The 25,190-nt window shown below is 44.9% G+C and overlaps 1 protein-coding gene across 2 annotated transcripts in view; it reads right to left on the bottom strand.

Moving 5' to 3' along the window:
* Positions 1–20,830, bottom strand: part of ATRN (attractin) — a 104,229-nt gene extending 83,399 nt beyond the window's left edge. For both annotated transcript variants that reach the window (XM_040419329.1, XM_040419330.1), the window contains exons 1-2: positions 20,566–20,830; positions 1,455–1,538 (exon numbers count right to left, since the gene is read on the bottom strand). In XM_040419329.1, coding sequence (XP_040275263.1) covers positions 1,455–1,538; positions 20,566–20,741 — 260 coding nt within the window. In that variant the 5' untranslated portion in view covers positions 20,742–20,830. The remainder of the gene's footprint in view (positions 1–1,454; positions 1,539–20,565) is intronic.
* Between the last annotated feature and the right edge of the window lie 4,360 nt (positions 20,831–25,190).

Here is a 25,190-nt window from a genome sequence, read left to right on the forward strand (position 1 = left end):
AGGAGGGGGGGGGGATGGGCCGCGGTGACTCTAGGGTCTGCTACAATACATGGTGCCAACCTATACCACAGTGTCTGACAACAGCCTGACAACTGAAAAGCTGCAGTTCAATATCTAAAGTTCCCCTTGGAGATAAGGGGTTTCTAAGCAACCTGGCAACTCTTATCTCCCATCATAACTTATCTCTACATATTTTTATATTTATTTTTCACTCAAATCTCCCGTATTTTAGATATAGTCAGAGCACCAATTCTCTTTAGAACCCGTGCATTAACAGGATAGCACCCCAGTAAGAGCAGTAGTAACTCGGCAGGCCTCAAACCCTTCACTAGACCCAGGGCTGCCACAAGAGCCGCTTTACACCCCACAGGAGATTAGCGGTATATCCCTAGGACATTCCACCAATGTAAGATAGATGCGGTACCCACCACTACCTTTAGAATGGTTTCGCAGGCGCAGCCATCTGCTGTTCACTGCTACGAGAATTTTGAAAACAGCTGAGCTACAACGGTGAAAGGAGAGATGGCCGTGCAGGCGCAGAGCACGCTCCATTCACCCCTATGGGACTTCTAAAAATATTCAGGCGCGCTCGCTCAGATACCTTCTCTTTATTTTCAGGGTTCCATTCTGGAGATAGATGCCACCTATCTGACACTGGTGGCATATCCTAGTGACGAGACAACCCCTTTAAAGGGGATGTGCAAGAATGGGAGGGTTTTTGGCAACCCCCTTCCCTACCATGTCAAACCCGTAAAGGGGAGGTTACTTACCCGCTTCCCCGGGCCTGCAATGCTCTGCTGCGCCCCTTCGCTGAAAACATCTGGTTTGACATTGCCACAGCCAATCACTGGCCGCGGTGGGGAGCGGACCACCTTGTGTCATATGACCATTTGCAATGATTGAAGTAGAGAGGGTCACCATCGCGGCCAATAATTGGCTGCAGCTTTGTCAAAAACAGCAGCAGAGCATCGCAGGCCTGGAGCTGGAGGTGGGACCAGCGAAAGTAAACTCCCCTTTACTGATCCGGACAAGTACAGGGGAATGCCTAAACCCACCCCATTCATGCACAATCCCTTTAAGGGTACCATAACCCTGCTGTAATGGTGGCCAAAATTCTGCACTTTCCTCCCATCGTGGGTTTGGTCGACATCTGTCTGGGGTTTGTACATTCTTCCCGTGAGGTGGAAGGGAGGGGGGGGGGGGTGTCTCCTTCAGGTACGCCCCCCCCCCAAACCTCAAAAACATACTTATGGGTTAACTACGAAACTGACCCCAGTAAGTGTGAAAACTGGATGGTGAGCCCCACTGAGCCCAGGGACTGATGGTAATCTGCACCACACTGCGGTATAGGTTGGTGCCATGTACAAGAACCAGGAAGTATTTCTGAGAAAACGTAAAGAAGTGAGAGGGGCGCTGCAGATTCTGGTTACAGGCGTACAGAAGACGTGACTTACAGCCCCTCGATCAGCCAGGTGCACTTGGTCTTGTACTTGTAGTTCCCGGGGCCGTCCGTCACAGTCCCACTTGGTCCCGTTAACCTAAAAGACATAGTAAACATCAGAAATGTAAGAAAACTGAAGACTGTGAGTGAATAGACGTCACAGATGACCTGCACCAACACAACTATATATATATCTCAGCGCTGTCCAATGGTGGCCACCACCACATACTGGAGCAGCACCAGTAAAAACCCATCCAAGTGGATCTACATCCCTGGACAATAGATCTTGCAGGGCACCCGGGGTAAGGCTGCAGAAGGCTGTGATCCCCAATCATCCGCCTCGCCCACCGTGCTCACACTGAACACCCTAACTGGGGTAGGCGACGAGACCCCGGGCTATCTACTCGTCTGGGGCGTCAAAAATATATTGTGCGCAGAACTACAGGAGGGGAGAGGAGGTGCCATGTTATTTTAAAGGAACAGGACACCTAAATCAATGCAGAACTACAGCAGATTCATCTCCGGCAGAATGGAGAAGGCTCCATCTTCTAGATGTGACCGCTCCTCAGATGAAGCAGAACTACAACTCCCACCATGCTGGAGGGTAAACCCCAGGAGCCACATAGATCCAGCATGCTTCTCAGTTAAGTGCTGGAGTGTCTGGACTACCAGATGCCGGATGAGAGGACGTGGACTATGAGCCTAATGCCGTTCCCAGCTTAGGAAGGAGGTAATGGATAACTTATTGACTCTGCTATACACAGAATATACAAGGACTGCTCTGAATGCCGGATTACTGGATATTCTGAACCACTGGACGTGGCTGTTGCATATTTACGGCATATCCATAGGACGTAGGTCCACCTCTGGCCCCCAACTTTAGAACAGGACTGGCTTGTGGAGCACTGCCCGACGTCTCCCTACTATCCCGGACACTCCACGTGAAGACGTCTCCAGAACGAGAGGATACACGTTGATAGCTGTAGGACCAGGGGCCCCATCTAAGGACCAGTCTGTTCCAGTCAGCTCTGTGCTGGTGAGGTCTGACCTGCCCATCCATATCTAGTACTTGGTGGGATTGACCAAGCTAAACTGCTGACAGCACTAGGTAGTGAGAATATGAAGTTTTATTCTGCCAGACTCTGCTCCTGCAAGTGCTCAAGAGGCGGAGCTTCACTGTGCTCTCTGCCCTGACTTACAGCCCCTCCCCTGTGACAGCTGTAGTGGTCTCCGGGTTGGATGCTGCAGCTGTCACTCAGCGGAGGGGCGGGGCTTTACATCAGTGCAGGGCAGAGAGCACCCGCCCCCTGGGCACTTGCAGGAGCAGAACCTGGAAGAATAAAAAGTTAATTTCCACATAACTCCTGATAATAAATGCTCCCAAAAAGGTATGTTTGCAGCTCTCGCCTCAACCCCTACCTAGTGTTAGACAGCAGTTTATCATGATCAAAACTGCTGACAGACTCCATTTAAAGGGATATTCCCATTTTCTAAAGTAATTGCACATCACTAAACCAGTGCTCTTCATACTGAGGACTGTGGGGTCCCAGTCTACACAGGGGTTGCTCAAACCCTACAGAGACAACGGCCTCATCCCCTGTGACAGATCTGCTGCTCTCAGAAGTTACATAAAGCAAACACAGTACATTACTGCCCCGAGCAAGAAAGACATAAAGAAATCTACAGGCCGTAAATTACCTCCAACAATGGGCGCCATTCACAAGCTGGCACTGACAATTATACTGCACATATTATATAGTCTGCTGGAAAAAGCCCACACACAGCGCCACACTAGGCAGTGTCTGGTAAAGGGGTTGGCTAGGCTCCTGACCAGGCTAGGTCATTAATACCCGATTGGTGAGGGTCCGCACCCCCCGATCAGCTGTTCGCCAAAGTGCAGAGGCCGTGTTGGGTCACAGCAGCACAGCTCCCATTTACTTCAATGGTAACCGAGCTGCAGTAACCCAGCATGGCCACTACACTTTGAATGGCGCTGTGCTTCCTGCTCGGTTCAAGAGCTAGCTCCAGTGCTGGAAGCTGCAGGGAACAGCTCGGGGTGCGGATGTAAGACCCCCAACCGATCGGACAGTAATGAGCTACCCTGAGGACAGGTCATGACTATCAGGAGCTTGGAGAACCCCTTTAAGCTATAGTCCACCTAAGCGACTGGTCTGTTCCTATCATGCTTTATACTACAGCTCTCCTTGTTCAGACTGGCTGCTGTGTATAAGTAGGAGCTCACCAGTAAGTCAGACTGTGAAGCTCCAGTACTGAGGATCTGACCGCCGCCGATCACATATTAGGGGGTTGTGTCATCTAGGACTATCGCTAGGACATCTATCTGTCCTCCGAGACCGGACCCATCTGCAGATGGAGGATGCACCGCACATGACCCGGTCCGGACCTTGTGATTTCTATCAGTCACTGCCAATAAATGAGACCCGGCGACAGAGGTACAAAACCTCACCGACAACACGGCGCCTCACTACTGTAGATGGTGCAGAAACGGTAATGATTAGGAAGCCATCGCTGGGTCCAATGGATTCATTTCAAATACAGTATAATTGACCTACAGGTGTAGAATAATAAATTTGAACTACTACCCCCATTGGGCAAACAATTATTCATCAGGCCAGTTCTGCAGACATCTGGAATAGTCTGAATGGCAGATTGTGCCTAACCAGTGGTTCACCCAGTCAAACCATCATACTTATACCTGCAGCTCTGCTTGTTCAGACTGGCTGCTGAATATCGGCACAACCCCATCACTAGCTCAGGGGGAAGCCAGCACCTAACTACAGCGAGGGCGTACAGCACCCTAAATAGGTCCATGAATCATTTTGCCCTTGTGAATTTTAGCGAAGATTTTTCCGCACGAAATCCTCATGTGGCACTTACAGATTTGCTGCAGATCTCATCCTTGCATTGAAAAGGGTAAAATCTGCACAAAGTTTCTGCAAGTTTAAAAATCCACACAAGTCAATTTCCGCACAGAATAATAAAGGTCGAACTACATACAACATTCAGCTGTTGTCGGCTGAGCCATTCACATCCAGTCTATGTACTACCTTCTGTCTGATAGATACACCTGCCATCAGAATGGACCCCAGACCGAAAATATCCAATACACCAACCAAAATAATACTGCCCCTCCCTGTACAATAATTACTACAATAAACCCCCTGTATTCAGAAATATAACTACTATAATACTGCTCCTATGTACAAGAATATAACTACTATAATACTGCCCCCTATGTACAAGAATATAACTACTATAATACTGCCTCCTATGTACATGAATATAACTACTATAATACTGTCTCCTATGTACAAGAATATAACTACTATAATACTGCTCCTATGTACAAGAATATAACTACTATAATACTGCTCCTATATACAAGAATATAACTACTATAATACTGCCTCCTATGTACAAGAATATAACTACTATAATACTGCTCCTATGTACAAGAATATAACTACTATAATACTGCTCCTATGTACAAGAATATAACTACTATAATACTGCTCCTATGTACAAGAATATAACTACTATGGGGGCGGAGCCTAGCCACGCAGCTGAATGGCCGCACGAGCTTGAGCTCCTCCAGCATTCCGGCTCACTAACCCTATATAAGCCTATAATTTACTTTATTATGGGGAAACCTGGCAAGGAGAAGATCAGAGGAAGTTCAGAGTCGACCCCACGGCACTCCAAACAGCCAGAGATGGAGAAGTTTCTCCGGAAAACGCCGAGAGCTGCCACACAGAAAGGCGCCAATATGGCGGCGTCTAATGCTCATGACTCCGACGCAGGAGAACTCTCTGACGCGGGCAGCGGCTCTGATATTTCAGATAGAAGGCCCAGAGATCCGCCTCTATCGGAGCGGACCCTTCGCCGGGTTCTTGAATCGGCCCTTACGCCTCTCAAACAAGATCTGGCGGACATCAAAGACGACATAAAACATCTAGGCCAGAGAGTGGTCACATTAGAAGGCACGCAAGAAGCCATTTTGACCTATGAAGGCAAAGCATCAGAGGTGCTAGCATCTCACAAGGCCCTATTGAACGATGCCTTCTTGAAACTGGAAGACCAGGAGAATCGAAGTCGCCGGCGCAACATACGCATCCGCGGCCTACCTGAATCTATTGCGACGGAGGCCTTGCCGACAGTGGCGCGTGAGTTATTTTCCATGATGCTTGAACCGGAAAGAGCAGAGGGAATAGTGGTGGAGCGCATACACAGGGCGCTGCGCCCTAGGCCCAAACCTCAAGAACCGCCACGTGACGTGATTTGCGGCCTACTAAGTTTTGTAGATACCGCGGCACTGTTGAAAAGGCAAAGAGAAATGGAGGTACTAGAATATGAGAATACGCCGATTCAGATGTTCCAGGATCTAGCGCCATCTACCCTGGCTAAGCGGCGCTTATTTAAGCCCTTACTGGAAGTCCTCAGGAAGACGTCGACCCCGTTCAGATGGCTATTTCCCTTTGGGCTGGCGATCTCCAGGAATGGAAAGCTGCTTACAGTTCGCTCTCCCGCAGACCTAGAGTCAGTTTGGAGGTCCCTGGATGTCCCTCCGGTGGAGATCCCCTCGTGGCTACCAGCCGATCAAGATGGCCCCCTGCCTATCCCGCCACGTGTGTCCTCCTGGCAGACGGCATCTGCAAACAAGTCAGATCGTTTGGGTCGCAGCAGGATGGACGGAGCCCTTACCTGAGCTCAAACCAAGGTGACATTGGCACTATTTGTCTGCTAACATAGACTGCCAATATTAGGTCCTACCTCATTTTTCTACTATAAGAGATGACTGTCTCCCGGCCCCTCGGCATAGTGTTTTATGCGGAAAGTAGTGGCCTGTTCACGATTGTTCTGTTTTTGAGCCAATTTTTTACTTTTTTACTTTTTTACTATTGGCTTAGAGTTATGTATGAGACGTCAGACCTTAACCGGGACACTCTTCTGCTGTTTTGGAACTCTGCCTCCATGAAGGCAACTTTTTCTTTCCCTATTTGCAGGGTAATGTCCGGATAGATTCCGGTGCTGGAAGTATTTCTTGTTGTTGGTCTCCCCTTTTTGTTGTAGACCAAAAGGTGCTTTACCTGCCCCCTCGCCAATCCAACCCTGTCTTGGATGGTGATAGGTAGGCACCTACTTTTCTCTAGATGAATATTTCATCTGAGCTGGTTTTATACCAGCCTAACATGTTGTTGGTTATCTTTCTCATTTTATATTATTTTATTTTATTCTATTTTACTTGTTCCCCTTTCCCCTCCTTTCCTCATCCTGCTCATATATGCTATGCTCTCTCAGATATTTCCATGGATAATATATGCTTTTTCTCCTTAGTATATATATTGTCATGTCCTCAATTGTAGTCGCCTCTCTAAACGCACACGGGCTGAACGAGCCATGCAAAAGGTCTCAAACCATCTCTCTCCTTCTGAGGGATAAAGTTTCGGTAGCCTTCCTGCAAGAGACACATTTTAGGACAAATAAAATCCCTAATCTTCCTCCCAGGAAGTTTGCTCAGTGGTTTCATAGTACACATGAATCCGCCAGTAGAGGTGTCAGTGTAGCTATACACAAAAACCTTCCCTTCAAGCATACCGCTACTTCAGCGGATCCTGAGGGCAGGTATATTTTTGTAAAGGGGGTAGTTGGTGACTCTCCAGTTACATTCGCCAATCTATATGCGCCTAATAGAGGCCAAGTACCATGGCTCGTTCAGACCCTCGCTTTATTGTCATCTTTTTCTGATGGACTGTTAGTTTTGGGAGGCGACTTCAATGTCGCTCTTGAACCGGCAGTAGACACGTCAGTAGGTAGACCGTCTGTGTCCTATAAGCTTTTGAAAAGGCTTAAAACTTCCCTGAGAAAACTGAAGGTCCGTGATGTTTGGCGTACTATAAACCCCAATGGCCGAGACTACACATTTTATTCACATGCCAAGATGTCATTCCATAGATTAGATTATTTGTTCTTGTCTGACTCACATATTCGTAATGTCTCTGGAGCCCGGATTGGTAGTATTACGTTATCTGATCATGCCCCTGTTATCATTAACTTCTCCCTGTCCGGACCACAGAGAAAAGAACGCCTATGGCGTTTGAACGACACCTTGATTTTGGACCCCACCCACGCGTGCAAAATCAAGGCCTCGCTTTCCGAATTTTTCGCGCTAAATGATACACCAGATTCCCCGCCTTCTCCTTCCATACTATGGGAATCCCATAAGGTAGTTATAAGGGGGGAACTAATTGCACTAGGGGCCTATGTAAAAAAGCAAAGAACACAGGCATTAGACGCTTTGCTAGCGAAGATTGCTCGCCTTGAATCCTCTCACAAGGAATCACAGGCTAAGCGCACCCTGACCGAACTAACTGAAGCCAGAGTACACTTAAAAAACCTATTAAATATAACCTCTGCAAAGCTGATCCTACGCTCACGATTTAAAGCCTATGCACACGGGGATAGAGGAAACAGACTGATGTCGGCGATTGCCAAGAAGCAGTTCTCTGACTCCTTTGTTTCCTCTATTAAGGACCCCAAAGGCAAAATGCATAAATCTACCCCAGATATAGCTAAGGCATTCTGTGCTTTTTATGAGACCCTATACAATCTACCCCCCCCAGATGGTGCATCTGTTAGTGATCTCTCAGAAGCTACTGATAAATTCCTACAGAATTTAGATCTCCCTTCCATAGCCCCGGCCAAGGCATCTCAATTGACTAGACCTGTCACTGATCTAGAGATTCACAAAGTACTCATGTCCATCCCCTCGGGCAAAAGCCCAGGACCAGATGGGTTCCCCATCACTTATTATAAATCCTTCAAAGATGTTCTAATTCCCCGTTTCAGGAACCTGTGCAATCATCTTCTCACTGGTGGCTCCCTTGCCCCTCATTCCTTATTGGCACACATTACTGTCCTACATAAGGAGAATAAAGATCCGACATGCTGCAGCAACTATAGGCCGATCTCTCTGCTAAACTGTGATGTGAAGTGGTGGGCGAAGATATTGGCCACTAGGCTTCAGGATGTGCTGCCTGACATCGTCCATGAGGAACAGGTGGGTTTTGTCCATGGCAGACAGGGGTCAGAAAATACAATAAGGCTTCTTCATCTTGTAAATTGGGCTAAAAGATCATCTAAGCCCTTGGTGCTAGTAAGTACGGACGCGGAAAAGGCCTTCGACAGGGTCAGTTGGCATTATATGTCGCGGACCCTGTTGAGATTTGGCCTACCTGACCAATTTATTACTGCCATTTATACGTTATACTCGACCCCCTCTGCCATGGTCAAAGTTAATGGAACACTGTCACCACCATTTCGCATCACTAACGGGACAAGGCAGGGATGCCCTTTATCTCCTGCACTATTCATCTTAGTGATGGAGACCCTTTTATGTAGAATAAGAATGGACCCAGAGATAAAGGGCTTACAAATAGGATCTTGTACACACGTTGCTGCGGCATTCGCGGATGACCTTTTAATCATGACCTCAAACCCCAGGGAAGCCTTGCCCAGATTGCTGTTCATATTTGAAGATTTTGGGTTTATATCGAATTTTAAAATTAACTATGGGAAATCCATGGCTCTCAATATCTCTTGTCCACAAGCAGTGATTAATGATCTGAAGCGTGCTACTCCATTCACTTGGGCCTCCAGAGACATTGTGTATTTAGGTACTCATGTTTCGGCTAATGTCCAAGATCTGGCTTCCCTTAACTACCTGCCGCTCCTTCAAACGGTCCGGACACATCTTCAAAACCTGAAACTCCCATTTGTCTCTTGGGTAGGACGAAAAAATTACATCAAGACCTTTATCCTTCCCAAATTTCTGTATTTGCTACAATCCATACCTATTTGGCTTCCAAATTCATATTTTACTGAAATACGTAGGGTATTCACACGCTTTCTTTGGAATGGCAAGTCACCGCGTATTGCTTACTCTGTCCTCACAAGGGATAGGAGGTTCGGAGGCTTTGGGATGCCAGATGTGAAGCTTTATTATACTGCTGTACAGCTAGGCAGATGCGTAACTATTATGTCTCGCCAATCTAGCTCTCTTTGCTCCCGTCTTGAAAATGCACTATTGTCTAACCAAGAATTGCTTACTTTATGGGGTATTAGGCCTATCTCTGCTAATCACTGTTATACGTCCCCGGTTTGGAAGGGCATGTTGGTGGAATGGTCCAAAATGGTTCAGTCCCGTATCTTTAATTTCCCTAACACTGGTATGCCGCTTAGACTACTACAAAGCCACATCCATCCAACGGTGTTATACCCCTCCGGGATTTGGTCTAAGCTCGCTGATATTCCTCTGCGGGATGTCCTTCTCCCGGATGGCTGTTTAAAATGGGATTCAGTAATGGACCTCCCTGAGGTCAAAACAGCACCCTTTTTCCACCTAGCAAATTTCCAGAGAGATACCAAATTGTGTACCGGGCCATTTTCTGATAGTAGTTCGCCCTCCTGGCTTGAAAAGAAGGTTTTGGCTACCAAACCCCCCCTTAGGCCATTATCTCAGATGTATAAAGAAATGCTTTCCTCCCTGCCCCCGGAGCTTCGTTTTGTGGCCTCATGGGAACGGGAGCTCTCCATATCCCTTACAGAGCCAGAGAAAGCGTTCATACTAGCTCATTCACACGGCTTCAATCGTTGTGTGAGGATTCAGGAGAACTCCTTTAAACTCCTGTGTAGATGGTACAAAACACCTGAATTCTTGCATAAATTGAACCCAGAAATTTCTGAAAAATGTTGGAGATGTGGCCTGGACACTGGCTCCTTGTCACATATTTGGTGGCTCTGCCAAAAGATTCAACCGTTCTGGACCTTAATTGAGGATTTAGTTAATCAAATATGCAATACCAAGATATCACTGGATGCTAAGCTTATTTTGCTATGGTGTCCGAACAAATCCCTCACACCCACCAAACATGACCTTCCAACGATGCTGCTCACAGCAGCTAAATTACTTATCCCCTACTTGTGGAAGAACGACTCCCCACCAACTCTCCTTATGTGGACTGATAAAGTAGACCAGATCTACCGTTTTGAGGAGCTAGCGCACTGGGAAAATAACTCACGCTCTCGCTTCCTAAAATTGTGGTCTCCATGGAAAGTCTATAGAAACTTTACATAATAGAGCAGAAATTTATCACCTCCTTGTTTCCCTCCCCTCCTTCCCTTCCTGATCTCCCCCCCCCCCCTTCCTTTTCTTGGATATCACTCTAGGGTCAATGATAATAACTGTTTTGTATTGCTTACACTTGACATGTATGCTGGATACTATTTGGTACCATATTGTCATCAATGTACTGTCTTGTGTGGGTCACGGCCCTGAATTTTTCTTTCAATAAAAAGAAATATGGTTAAGAATATAACTACTATAATACTGCTCCTATGTACAAGAATATAACTACTATAATACTGCTCCTATGTACAAGAATATAACTACTATAATACTGCTCCTATGTACAAGAATATAACTACTATAATACTGCTCCTATGTACAAGAATATAACTACTATAATACTGCTCCTATGTACAAGAATATAACTACTATAATACTGCTCCTATGTACAAGAATATAACTACTATAATACTGCTCCTATGTACAAGAATATAACTACTATAATACTGCTCCTATGTACAAGAATATAACTACTATAATACTGCTCCTATGTACAAGAATATAACTACTATAATACTGCCTCCTATGTACAAGAATATAACTACTATAATACTGCCTCCTATGTACAAGAATATAACTACTATAATACTGCTCCTATGTACAAGAATATAACTACTATAATACTGCTTCTATGTACAAGAATATAACTACTATAATACTGCTCCTATGTACAAGAATATATCTACTATAATACTGCTCCTATGTACAAGAATATATCTACTATAATACTGCTCCTATGTACAAGAATATAACTACTATAATACTGCTCCTATGTACAAGAATATAACTACTATAATACTGCTCCTATGTACAAGAATATAACTACTATAATACTGCTCCTATGTACAAGAATATAACTACTATAATACTGCTCCTATGTACAAGAATATAACTACTATAATACTGCTACTATGTACAAGAATATAACTACTATAATACTGCTACTATGTACAAGAATATAACTACTATAATACTGCTCCTATGTACAAGAATATAACTACTATAATACTGCTCCTATGTACACGAATATAACTACTATAATACTGCTCCTATGTACACGAATATAACTACTATAATACTGCTCCTATGTACAAGAATATAACTACTATAATACTGCTCCTATGTACAAGAATATAACTACTATAATGCTGCTCCTATGTACAAGAATATAACTACTATAATACTGCTCCTATATACAAGAATATAACTACTATAATACTGCTCCTATATACAAGAATATAACTACTATAATACTGCTCCTATGTACAAGAATATAACTACTATAATACTGCTCCTATGTACAAGAATATAACTACTATAATACTGCTCCTATGTACAAGAATATAACTACTATAATACTGCTCCTATGTACAAGAATATAACTACTATAATACTGCTCCTATGTACAAGAATATAACTACTATAATACTGCCTCCTATATACAAGAATATAACTACTATAATACTGCTCCTATGTACAAGAATATAACTACTATAATACTGCTCCTATGTACAGGTATATAACTACTATAATACTGCCTCCTATGTACAAGAATATAACTACTATAATACTGATCCTATGTACAAGAATATAACTACTATAATACTGCTCCTATGTACAAGAATATAACTACTATAATACTGCTCCTATGTACAAGAATATAACTGCTATAATACTGCCTCCTATGTACAAGAATATAACTACTATAATACTGCTCCTATGTACAAGAATATAACTACTATAATACTGCTCCTATATACAAGAATATAACTACTATAATACTGCTCCTATGTACAAGAATATAACTACTATAATACTGCTCCTATATACAAGAATATAACTACTATAATACTGCTCCTATGTACAAGAATATAACTACTATAATACTGCTCCTATGTACAAGAATATAACTACTATAATACTGCTCCTATGTACAAGAATATAACTACTATAATACTGCTCCTATGTACAAGAATATAACTACTATAATACTGCTCCTATGTACAAGAATATAACTACTATAATACTGCTCCTATGTACAAGAATATAACTACTATAATACTGCCTCCTATATACAAGAATATAACTACTATAATACTGCCTCCTATGTACAAGAATATAACTACTGTAATACTGCTCCTATGTAACAATATAACTACTATAATACTGCCTCCTCTGTACAAGAATATAACTACTATAATGCTGCTCCTATGTACAAGAATATAACTACTATAATACTGCCTCCTATGTACAAGAATATAACTACTATAATGCTGCCTCCTATGTACAAGAATATAACTACTATAATACTACCTCCTATGTACAAGAATATAACTACTATAATACTGCTCCTATGTACAAGAATATAACTACTATAATACTGCCTCCTATGTACAAGAATATAACTACTATAATACTGCTCCTATGTACAAGGATATAACTACTATAATACTGCCTCCTATGTACAAGAATATAACTACTATAATACTGCTCCTATGTACAAGAATATAACTACTATAATACTGCTCCTATGTACAATATAACTACTATAATACTGCTCCTATGTACAAGAATATAACTACTATAATACTGCTCCTATGTACAAGAATATAACTACTATAATACTGCCTCCTATATACAAGAATATAACTACTATAATACTGCCTCCTATGTACAAGAATATAACTACTGTAATACTGCTCCTATGTAACAATATAACTACTATAATACTGCCTCCTCTGTACAAGAATATAACTACTATAATGCTGCTCCTATGTACAAGAATATAACTACTATAATACTGCCTCCTATGTACAAGAATATAACTACTATAATGCTGCCTCCTATGTACAAGAATATAACTACTATAATACTGCTCCTATGTACAAGAATATAACTACTATAATACTGCTCCTATGTACAAGAATATAACTACTATAATACTGCCTCCTATGTACAAGAATATAACTACTATAATACTGCTCCTATGTACAAGGATATAACTACTATAATACTGCTCCTATGTACAAGAATATAACTACTATAATACTGCCTCCTATGTACAAGAATATAACTACTATAATACTGCTCCTATGTACAAGAATATAACTACTATAATACTGCCTCCTATGTACAAGAATATAACTACTATAATACTGCTCCTATGTACAAGAATATAACTACTATAATACTGCCCCCTATGTACAAGAATATAACTACTATAATACTGCCTCCTATGTACAAGAATATAACTACTATAATACTGCTCCTATGTACAAGAATATAACTACTATAATACTGCCTCCTATGTACAAGAATATAACTACTATAATACTGCTCCTATGTACAAGAATATAACTACTATAATACTGCCTCCTATGTACAAGAATATAACTACTATAATACTGCCTCCTATGTACAGGAATATAACTACTATAATACTGCTCCTATGTACAAGGATATAACTACTATAATACTGCCTCCTATGTACAAGAATATAACTACTATAATACTGCTCCTATGTACAAGAATATAACTACTATAATACTGCTCCTATGTACAAGAATATAACTACTATAATACTGCCTCCTATGTACAAGAATATAACTACTATAACACTGCTCCTATGTAGAATAATATATAGGGTATAAGTAGGTAACCGCTATAACACGGGTCATTAGCACACCATGTATACGACGGTCCGGTATAATACGGCACTGACGTACAAGAACTTGACAGTAAATCACAATGAGTAGCGGACGTGTTTTCAGGGCGGTTTTACGACTGCCATAGTGACTTATAAAACCTCTACGACAATGTCACGATTGCTGATTCTGTAAGTAAACAGTGTGAGTCACTGACGCCGCCCTCCCCCGGCAATCCAGCAGAAGCCGCCATAAACCACATAACTGTGTGATATAGAGATCAATGTGCGCATCATAAAAAAGAAAAAAACTGTGCGCATAATAAAGCCGGATAGCGGGACGCTGCGCCGATCCCAACCCGTCATTATAACTACGTCACCTGGAGACCAGCCTCAGATCAGTCTGTCTGTAAGGCATCTGGTGCCAGCAGGAGCCCTCCCCTCAACAGTCCTACAGAACTCATTGTGAAGCTGGATCGCGGTAGGCGAGCCCCGGGGTAGTCCTCTATGTAACATGATGCAATGATAGGAGTCGTTATCCTCTGGTTCTTGTCCTTCAGTATCTGAAGAACGTCGGCCTCTGTGAGGACTGTCAGGTTTCTAGGACATAGGAATTACGTGTAAGGGCTCGTTCACACGAATGTGTGAAGCCAGTTGCCGTATTGCGGACCGCATTTGCGGATCCGTAATACATAGGCACTGTTCCGTGGCCATTCCGCATCCCGGGTGCGGACCCATTCTTTTCAATGGGTCTGCAAATCCGGAGGTGCGGAATGGAAGCACGGAACAGAACACTACGGAGTGCTTTCTGGGGTTCCGTTCCGTGCTGCCGCACCGCAAAAAGATGGAACTTGCTCTATCTTTTTGCGGAACGGAAGGATTGCGGAACCATTCAAGTGAATAGGTTTTGCAATCCCCATGCGGCTGCCCCACGGACGGTGCCTGAGCATTGCGGACAGCAATCTGCGGTCCACAGCACGGGCTTCACACGTTCGGATTTACAGACATAATCCACGGTCACATGTTCAGGGCACGTCCCCAAACAGGACAACCCCAGGGATGATGGATGCGAATTAAAGGGCACCTTACCATTAAATAATCCCCAGACAATGTAATTCCTCTGCTGCGGACCATCCTGAGGGGCCCGGGGTCCTCACTGCAATCTGGGCTCTTTGCCACCTCTGTAAGGCCGTAAACGTTTTTTTATTTTTATTTACGTTCCCTTTTTTGAGTTCCGTATATGGAACCATTCATTTCAATGGATCCGCAAAAAAAAAACGGAAGGTACTCCGTATGCCTTCCATTTCCGTTCAAATATAGAACATGTCCTATTATTGTCCGCATAACGGACAAGGACAGGACTGTTCTATCAGGGGCCAGCTGTTCCGTTCCGCAAAAAACAGAATGCACACAGACGTCATCCGTATTTTTTGCGGACCACAAAATACTGAAAAGGCCATACGGTCGTGTGCAAGATGCCTAATAGTAAGACTGGTCTCCCATACTAGTAGCCATCCCTGCCATCTCACTAGTTCACACCTTAGTGTCTGTGCTGAAAAAAAAAGTTTTTTTTGGAGTTTTTTCTGGTGCGGTTTTTGATGCGGATTTGGCATGGATTTTTATTTCTGCCCATTATCAGTGGGAATTCTGGCCGCGGGTTCCATGTCGAGAATGGGCAGGACACTTCTATTTCATGCTTGCAGTTTTTAAAACCACAAGCGGGGGAAAAAAAAAACTCAGATTTTATATAAAGATTTTCCATTGAAATGGGGGAAGTTCTAAATGCATTTGTGGTGCAGATGTTGGGCCGCGAGGTTCTGCAGCAGCTACGACCGAGGAGTCTCCATGTTACGGCTCGTTCACACTTGTGATGTAAATACGCATCATCTACATTATTACTTCCGTACAGCGCAGAACTGTCCGTTTTCACCCATTTTTATAATTATTTTTTTTTGCTATTTTATAATGGATGTAACACGGAACACGTATCTCTACATGTTACCCGTCTATGGCAGGGGGGATTCCGTGCGGCCCCCAACCCACCCTCTGGTAGCACATGCGTGCGTCGTCTTGCTCCTCACATGTATTTCAGTTGTTAATACCACTTTACATTTTATTTTCAGCGCTCGTCTGGTTTAGTCTGACAATGTGGACCCCAACCCGAAAATGTTGTGCACCCCCTGGTCTATGGGCTGATCAGTGGGAGCACAAGTGTGAATGAGCGGCAGAGGGGACGGGTCCACTGCGAGGCTGAGCAGAGATGGCGCCAGTACTGTAAAGATTATATTATAGTGTGACACCGCCATGAGATCCATCCACCACGGATCAACCAGATTACATACAACAGCCAGGGCCGGCCACAAACACTGAGCACAGGGCCATAACTGCCCTTTTTAATCCAGGTGCACAGTTACACGGCTACTGGCCCTTTAAAATCCAGTTACACGGCTACTGGCCCTTTAAAATCCAGTTACACGGCTACTGGCCCTTTAAAATCCAGTTACACGGCTACTGGCCCTTTAAAATCCAGTTACACGGCTACTGGCCCTTTAAAATCCAGTTACACGGCTACTGGCCCTTTAAAATCCAGTTACACGGCTACTGGCCCTTTAAAATCCAGTTACACGGCTACTGGCCCTTTAAAATCCAGTTACACGGCTACTGGCCCTTTAAAATCCAGTTACACGGCTACTGGCCCTTTAAAATCCAGTTACACGGCTACTGGCCCTTTAAAATCCAGTTACACGGCTACTGGCCCTTTAAAATCCAGTTACACGGCTACTGGCCCTTTAAAATCCAGTTACACGGCTACTGGCCCTTTAAAATCCAGTTACACGGCTACTGGCCCTTTAAAATCCAGTTACACGGCTACTGGCCCTTTAAAATCCAGTTACACGGCTACTGGCCCTTTAAAATCCAGGTGCACAGTTACACGGCTACTGGCCCTTTAAAATCCAGGTGCACAGTTACACGGCTACTGGCCCTTTAAAATCCAGGTGCACAGTTACACGGCTACTGGCCCTTTAAAATCCAGGTGCACAGTTACACGGCTACTGGCCCTTTAAAATCCAGGTGCACAGTTACACGGCTACTGGCCCTTTAAAATCCAGGTGCACAGTTACACGGCTACTGGCCCTTTAAAATCCAGGTGCACAGTTACACGGCTACTGGCCTTTAAAATCCAGGTGCACAGTTACACGGCTACTGGCCCTTTAAAATCCAGGTGCACAGTTACACGGCTACTGGCCCTTTAAAATCCAGGTGCACAGTTACACGGCTACAGGCCCTTTAAAATCCAGGTGCACAGTTACACGGCTACAGGCCCTTTAAATCCAGGTGCACAGTTATACGGCTAGTGGTCCTTTAAATCCAGGTGCACAGTTATACGGCTAGTGGTCCTTTAAATCCAGGTGCACAGTTACACGGCTACTGGCCCTTTAAATCCAGGTGCACAGTTATACGGCTACTGGCCCTTTAAATCCAGGTGCACAGTTATACGGCTAGTGGTCCTTTAAATCCAGGTGCACAGTTACACGGCTACTGGCCCTTTAAATCCATGCACACAGTCACACGGTATAAACATATGAAAGTCATCCAAGGGTGGAAAGCTTTACTCACACATCAGTGTTTGATCAGTGATTTCCATCAGTGATTGTGAGCCAGAACCAGGAGCGGAGCCCCCACAGAGGACCGGTGTACTGGACTGATGGAGGTCACTGATCGGCCGCGCGGAGGAGAGGAGGGAGGCGGGGGTCTGTGCACCAACAGGATAGCGGGAAATCAATAGGATGCAGTTCACACTACAGCCGCACGTTATATACCGGCAGGTCATCCACCCCATGTACTGTGACTACTACTACCTCCACCATCCAGCTACAATGTACTCCTAGTACTAAGACTAGTAATCAGACATTACTCGGTGGGGTCTGACTCTCAGCGCCCCTGCAGATCAGTGGTATGAAGGGGTGGCTGGTGATCGGAGGGGGTACCAAGAATCGGACGGCCTGTGCGAGGATAGGTCATTGATTGCAAATGTCTGGATAACCCCTTCAACTTTAGTAAGGAGCCAACTCCAAGACCCCGCTGATAACGGCACAGGACTGACCATGGACCAAAACTTCTGCAACTTCCTCTTAGGCCCCCTGCAGACGAGCGTGTCCAGATTAGGTCCGGATAAGTCCTGATGCTTTGCTGCAAACCCGCGCGAGTAGGTACGCAATTTCAGTCAGTTTTGACTGCGATTGCGTTCCGTTTTTATCCCGCGGGTGCAATGCGTTTTGCACGCGCGTGATAAAAAACTGAATGTGGTACCCAGACCCGAACCTCTTCACAGAAGTTCAGGCTTGGGATCGGTGTTCTGTAGATTGTATTATTTCCCCTTATAACATAGTTATAAGGGAAAATAATAGCATTCTGAATACAGACTGCATGGTACAATAGGGCTGGAGGGGTTAAATAAAAATAAAAAACTCACCTTAATCCATTTGTTCGCGCAGCCGGCATCTCTTCTGTCTTTTTCTGTGAGCAATAGGACCTTTGATGAAGTCACTGCGCTCATCACATGGTCCCTCACATGGTCCATCACCACAGGTCCTATTCCTCACAGATGAAGGCAGAAGGAGATGCCGGGATACGCGATCAAGTGGACTAAGGTGAGTTACCGGACTGAACCGGATTCAGTGCTGTTGTAATGCGTTCACCTCCCGCATCGCATCCACGCGGAAAACTCACCCGTGTGAAAGGGGCCTTAGACTACATTCACACTAGTGGTTTTACTGGATCCGGCAGTGATCCGCAAAAACGCTTGCGTTACTGATAATACAACCGTCTGCATCCATTATGGACGGATTCGGTTATATTATCTCCAACATCGCCAAGACCGATCCGTCATGAACTCCACTGAAAGTCAATGGGGGACGGATCCGTTTTCTATTGTGTTTTGCTCCGCATCCCCGGACGGAAAGAAAACCACAGCATGCTGCAGTTTGTTCTCCGGTATGAGAACGGAACGTATTCTGGAGCGCTCCGTTCTGTTTAGTTACGTTTTGTCCCCATTGACAATGAATGGGGACAAAACGGAAGCGTTTTTTCCGGTATTGAGCCCCTATGACAGATCTCAATACCGGAAAATACTAACGCTAGTGTGAAAGCAGCCTTATATCTTCTCTATTAATTCCGTCAAGACCTCTGCTTGCAGTCAGTGATTCAAAACCTCCAACTTAGACACAGAGACTGAGGAGCAGTACAGGGCTGGGCAGTGGTTACAGGGCATCTGTGTATATATCCACATAGAGGACTACTGCTCAGCTCTGCGCAGACACACTGAAACAAACCTCCAGCTGTGGGAGCAGAACTAGACAGAGCGTTAGAAACACAACTACTCCCATTATCCAACATCAAGCAGAGAACGACTGAGCGTAAGGTGGTGGGGGGGACCTACCGTATATACCCCCAGCTCCCCCCATATACACAGCGTTTACCCCCAGCTCCCCCCATATACACAGCGTACACCCCCAGCTCCCCCCCACACACAGTGTACACCCCCAGCTCCCCCATATACACAGTATACACCCCCAGCTCCCCCCATATACACAGTATACACCCCCAGCTCCCCCCATATACACAGTATACACCCCCAGCTCCCCCCATATACACAGTATACACCCCCAGCTCCCCCATATACACAGTATACACCCCCAGCTCCCCCATATACACAGTATACACCCCCAGCTCCCCCATATACACAGTATACACCCCCAGCTCCCCCCATATACACAGTATACACCCCCAGCTCCCCCCATATACACAGTATACACCCCCAGCTCCCCCCATATACACAGTATACACCCCCAGCTCCCCCCTATACACAGTATACACCCCCAGCTCCCCCCATATACACAGTATACACCCCCAGCTCCCCCCATATACACAGTATACACCCCCAGCTCCCCCCATATACACAGTATACACCCCCAGCTCCCCCCATATACACAGTATACACCCCCAGCTCCCCCATATACACAGTATACACCCCCAGCTCCCCCATATACACAGTATACACCCCCAGCTCCCCCCATACACAGTATATACCCCCAGCTCCCCCATATACACAGTATATACCCCCAGCTCCCCCCTATACACAGTATATACCCCCAGCTCCCCCCATATACACAGTATATACCCCCAGCTCCCCCCACACACAGTATACACCCCCAGCTCCCCCCACACCCAGCACATATACACAGCCGCAGTGCCCACAGAGGAGGGCGGACTCACAAGAAGCGGCCCCCGCAGTGCTGGCACTGCTCTCCGGTCCAGCCGGGGTCACACAGGCACTGTCCGCTGCCCGGCTGGCAGACGCCGTTCACACAAGCCTTCTCACACTCCTTGGCCTCCAGAAGTGGGGGCAGGGACAGCTGGAGCAGGACGAGCAGCAGCCCCGCAGTCCGCATGTCTCTCCCGAGGCCGGCGCTCTCCAGTCCGGGGACACTCTCCTCCGCTCACTCGGATGTCGTCACCAAGCTGCCAGGCCTGACCCGGGGCGGGGCTAAGCGCGGTCACATGTCCTCTGCGCTCCACGCTAGAAGCGACCATTCTGAGGTGACTATAGGGGGGTATCAGGCACCACCCCGTTAAGGCTCAGTGGACTGCTCCTGGGCCGTCGCCATGGTGACCCTGTGTCGCTTTCCATGCCACTGTATATATAGGAGGAGGATGGGGTCTATACTGGTCAGCTAGGAGGAGGATAGGATCTATACTGGTCATCTAGGAGGAGGATAGGATCTATACTGGTCAGCTAGGAGGAGGATAGGCTCTATACTGGTCAGCTAGGAGGAGGATAGGATCTATACTGGTCATCTAGGAGGAGGATAGGCTCTATACTGGTCAGCTAGGAGGAGGATAGGCTCTATACTGATCAGCTAGGAGGAGGATAGGCTCTATACTGGTCAGCTAGGAGGAGGATAGGCTCTATACTGGTCAGCTAGGAGGAGGATAGGATCTATACTGGTCATCTAGGAGGAGGATAGGCTCTATACTGGTCAGCTAGGAGGAGGATAGGCTCTATACTGATCAGCTAGGAGGAGGATAGGATCTATACTGGTCATCTAGGACGAGGATAGGCTCTATACTGGTCAGCTAGGAGGAGGATAGGATCTTTACTGGTCATCTAGGACGAGGATAGGCTCTATACTGGTCAGCTAGGAGGAGGATAGGCTCTATACTGGTCAGCTAGGAGGAGGATGGGGTCTATACTGGTCAGCTAGGAGGAGGATAGGATCTATACTGGTCAGCTAGGAGGAGGATAGGCTCTATACTGGTCAGCTAGGAGGAGGATAGGCTCTATACTGGTCAGCTAGGAGGAGGATAGGCTCTATACTGGTCAGCTAGGAGGAGGATGGGGTCTATACTGGTCAGCTAGGAGGAGGATAGGATCTATACTGGTCAGCTAGGAGGAGGATAGGTTCTATAATGGCCAGCTAGAAGGAGGATAGGCTCTATACTGGTCAGCTAGGAGGAGGATAGGCTCTATACTGGTCAGCTAGGAGGAGGATAGGTTCTATACTGGTCAGCTAGGAGGAGGATAGGCTCTATACTGGTCAGCTAGGAGGAGGATAGGCTCTATACTGGTCAGCTAGGAGGAGGATAGGTTCTATACTGGCCAGCTAGGAGGAGGATAGGCTCTATACTGGTCAGCTAGGAGGAAGATAGGTTCTATACTGGTCAGCTAGGAGGAGGATAGGCTCTATACTGGTCAGCTAGGAGGAGGATAGGCTCTATACTGGTCAGCTAGGAGGAAGATAGGTTCTATACTGGTCAGCTAGGAGGAGGATAGGTTCTATACTGGTCAGCTAGGAGGAGGATAGGTTCTATACTGGTCAGCTAGGAGGAGGATAGGCTCTATACTGGTCAGCTAGGAGGAGGATAGGCTCTATACTGGTCAGATAGGAGGAGGATAGGCTCTATACTGGTCAGCTATGAGGAGGATAGGCTCTATACTGGTCAGCTAGGAGGAGGATAGGCTCTATACTGGTCAGCTAGGAGGAGAATAGGCTCTATACTGGTCAGATAGGAGGAGGATAGGCTCTATACTGGTCAGATAGGAGGAGGATAGGCTCTATACTGGTCAGCTAGGAGGAGGATAGGATTGTGTTCACTGCTGGAGGCTGCAACTGCTGGTTCCTCAGATAAGTCTGTTTCCTTTATTTGTCTTTCCGTGCTGGCTTGATTATAGGTGACCCTGACTCCGTCCGTATTAAGTGCAGGGAGCCGGTGGACGTGTCCCCTCACTATTATAGGGTTTTCAGGTGTCACACAGTCTAGGTACGAGGACATGCAATCGTCTACCATAAAGACCTTTGCATGGGCATAGCAGTCAGGGAGAGCTCTAGGGGTTTTATAGGGCTTGCCCACATGTTCCTTAGTTTGGGATCAAGTCAGTCGGATGTTTGTTTATAACTTCCAGTTTTCTGCAACATCATCCGTGACACTATCACCATCAAGGAGAAAATCACAAAATAAAGACACCGATCAGAGCACAACCACATAGACGAGCAAAAAGATACGAAGGAGAGGACGATCGGAGAAGACCCGCACACCGACGACACAGAGCACGACTATAGAGGGCAATGCCATAGTCAATATTAGTCAAATACACTTAACTAGCTTTGTAAATTAAAGACTAAAGTTTTCTCCCACAATTACATTAGACAAATTCACCACTTACGGTATATGGGTAAAGAGAAATTCCTCAGAAGAATCTGTTTAAGGAAATATTATATGAAAAATCCAATATTACGAGAAGGTTCTAACCCAGTTATATAGGAACATACTGAAAAGTCTAAGAAATATCCCAAACAAGAGATAGGTCATGAGATATATAGAATCTGATGTAAGAAAATTGAAGAATAGGCCAGTACCTAATATTTAAACAAAACATGAAAAAGAGGCCATGAAACAACTACAACCTCTGCACAATATTACCATCAGACCATCGGATAGAGGAGATACAGATCAGTACGATAAGGAATGCAGAAGACAATTATCTGATCCATCTACATATAAAGTGTGATCCTACTATTAAATACCATAAAGAATTGGTAAAATATTGCGATATAGGACGCAATAAAGGGATTCTCCTTGAACGGGAGTACAAACACGTAGTTGGGACACCAAGGAGGTTACCAATCTTTTATTGCATTCCTAAAATTCATAAAAATTATACTGAACCACCGGGAAGACCTATCATTTCTGGTATAGGTTCTATATCTTCCAATTTATCACAATACATACGGTAGATAGACTATTACAACCAGTTGTCAAACAAATCCCATCATATACAAATGTTACTACGGATATTATATTAACTTTGGAAAAATTGGAAGTTCAGGATCACTGGGCACAATGGACGTAAATTCATTATACACAATTATATCGCACAATCAGGGCATGGAGGCCGGAAGAGAACAATTACAGTCTAATAGTCGTTTACAGCAAGAACAAATCAGTTTTATAATAGAAGGGGGTCAAATATATTTTGACGCACAATTATTTTTCTTATGAATCAGAATTTTATGTGCAAGAAAGGGGAACCGCCATGGGTACCAGATTCGCCCCCAGTTGTGCCAATTTATTTATGGCACAATGGGAGGCAGATACCGTCGGTCCATTATTGGGGACGAGTCTGGGACTATGGCGGCGCTATATCGACGATATTATATTTATTTGGCAATGCACAGAGGATCAGTTAAACACTTTGTTGCAACAAATCAATATTAATAAGAGGAATTTCAATTTTACAACCAATATAAGCAGGACACAAATAGAGTTTTTAGATCTAACTATTAAGATCGTCAATCAAAGATTAGTGTCTAATACTCATCATAAACCCGTTATGAAAAGTAAGTACATCCTATATTCAAGCTGCCATCTTCCTAGATGGTTACTGTCACAGATGATGTTGCAGATAGCTGGAAGTTATGGATAAACATCCGACTGGCTTGATCCCAAACTAAGGAGCATATAGGTGACCCCTATAAAACCCTAAGAGCTCTCCCTGACTGCTATGCACATGCAAGGGTCTCAGAGGTAGACGATTGCATGCCCTCGTACCTAGACTGTGTGACACCTGAAAACCCTATAATAGTGAGGGGACACGACCACCGGCTCCCTGCACTTAATACGGAGGGAGTCAGGGTCACCTAGAATCAAGCCAGCAAGGAAACACAATACATGAAAGGACTTATCTGAACAAGCAGTAGCAGAAGTCTCCAGAAGTGAACACTTCAATCCAGGAAGTAGTATAAACCACAAAGTGAGGCAGTATGGGAGGGAATATAAAGGGAGACAATTAGTCTAAATAGGTGACAGCTGAGAGAAGGAAAGGAGATGACAAAGTGAAACCAAAACAAAGAACATCATGCAAGAGGTACAGAAGAACGTCTGCCAGACCTTCTCAGAGAACTGGCGGTGACAGTTACTGAACATTCCAACTAGTCAGTTTAGACGAATTAAGCGCAATTGTACAGTACATCTAATGAACAATTTGAAAATGAAGCTATACAATTGAAACAACAGTTTTTAAATAAGCAATATCCAGATAAGATAGTAGAAGCATCTTTATATAAAGTTAGAGACACTATTTTCAAAACTAATAAGAGGGAAAACAAACAAGATGATGATCTCCGTGTGATCCTCCCTTTCCATTCACAATATCGAGCAACTGAAAAACGTATTAGGAAACATTGGCACCATTTATTGAGGGACACAGTTGTGGGGCCCATACTAACTACTACCCATCAAATCACATACACTAAAGCAACTCATCCAGGTTCGATAATTGCACCAACTGTAAAGAGAAGGATAAATAGGGGCAAAACAAACTGCTCATTCTCCAAAGGCTT

Source organism: Bufo bufo, chromosome 2 (genome assembly GCF_905171765.1).
Source record: "Bufo bufo chromosome 2, aBufBuf1.1, whole genome shotgun sequence".
Classification (NCBI taxonomy): Eukaryota; Metazoa; Chordata; class Amphibia; order Anura; family Bufonidae; genus Bufo; species Bufo bufo.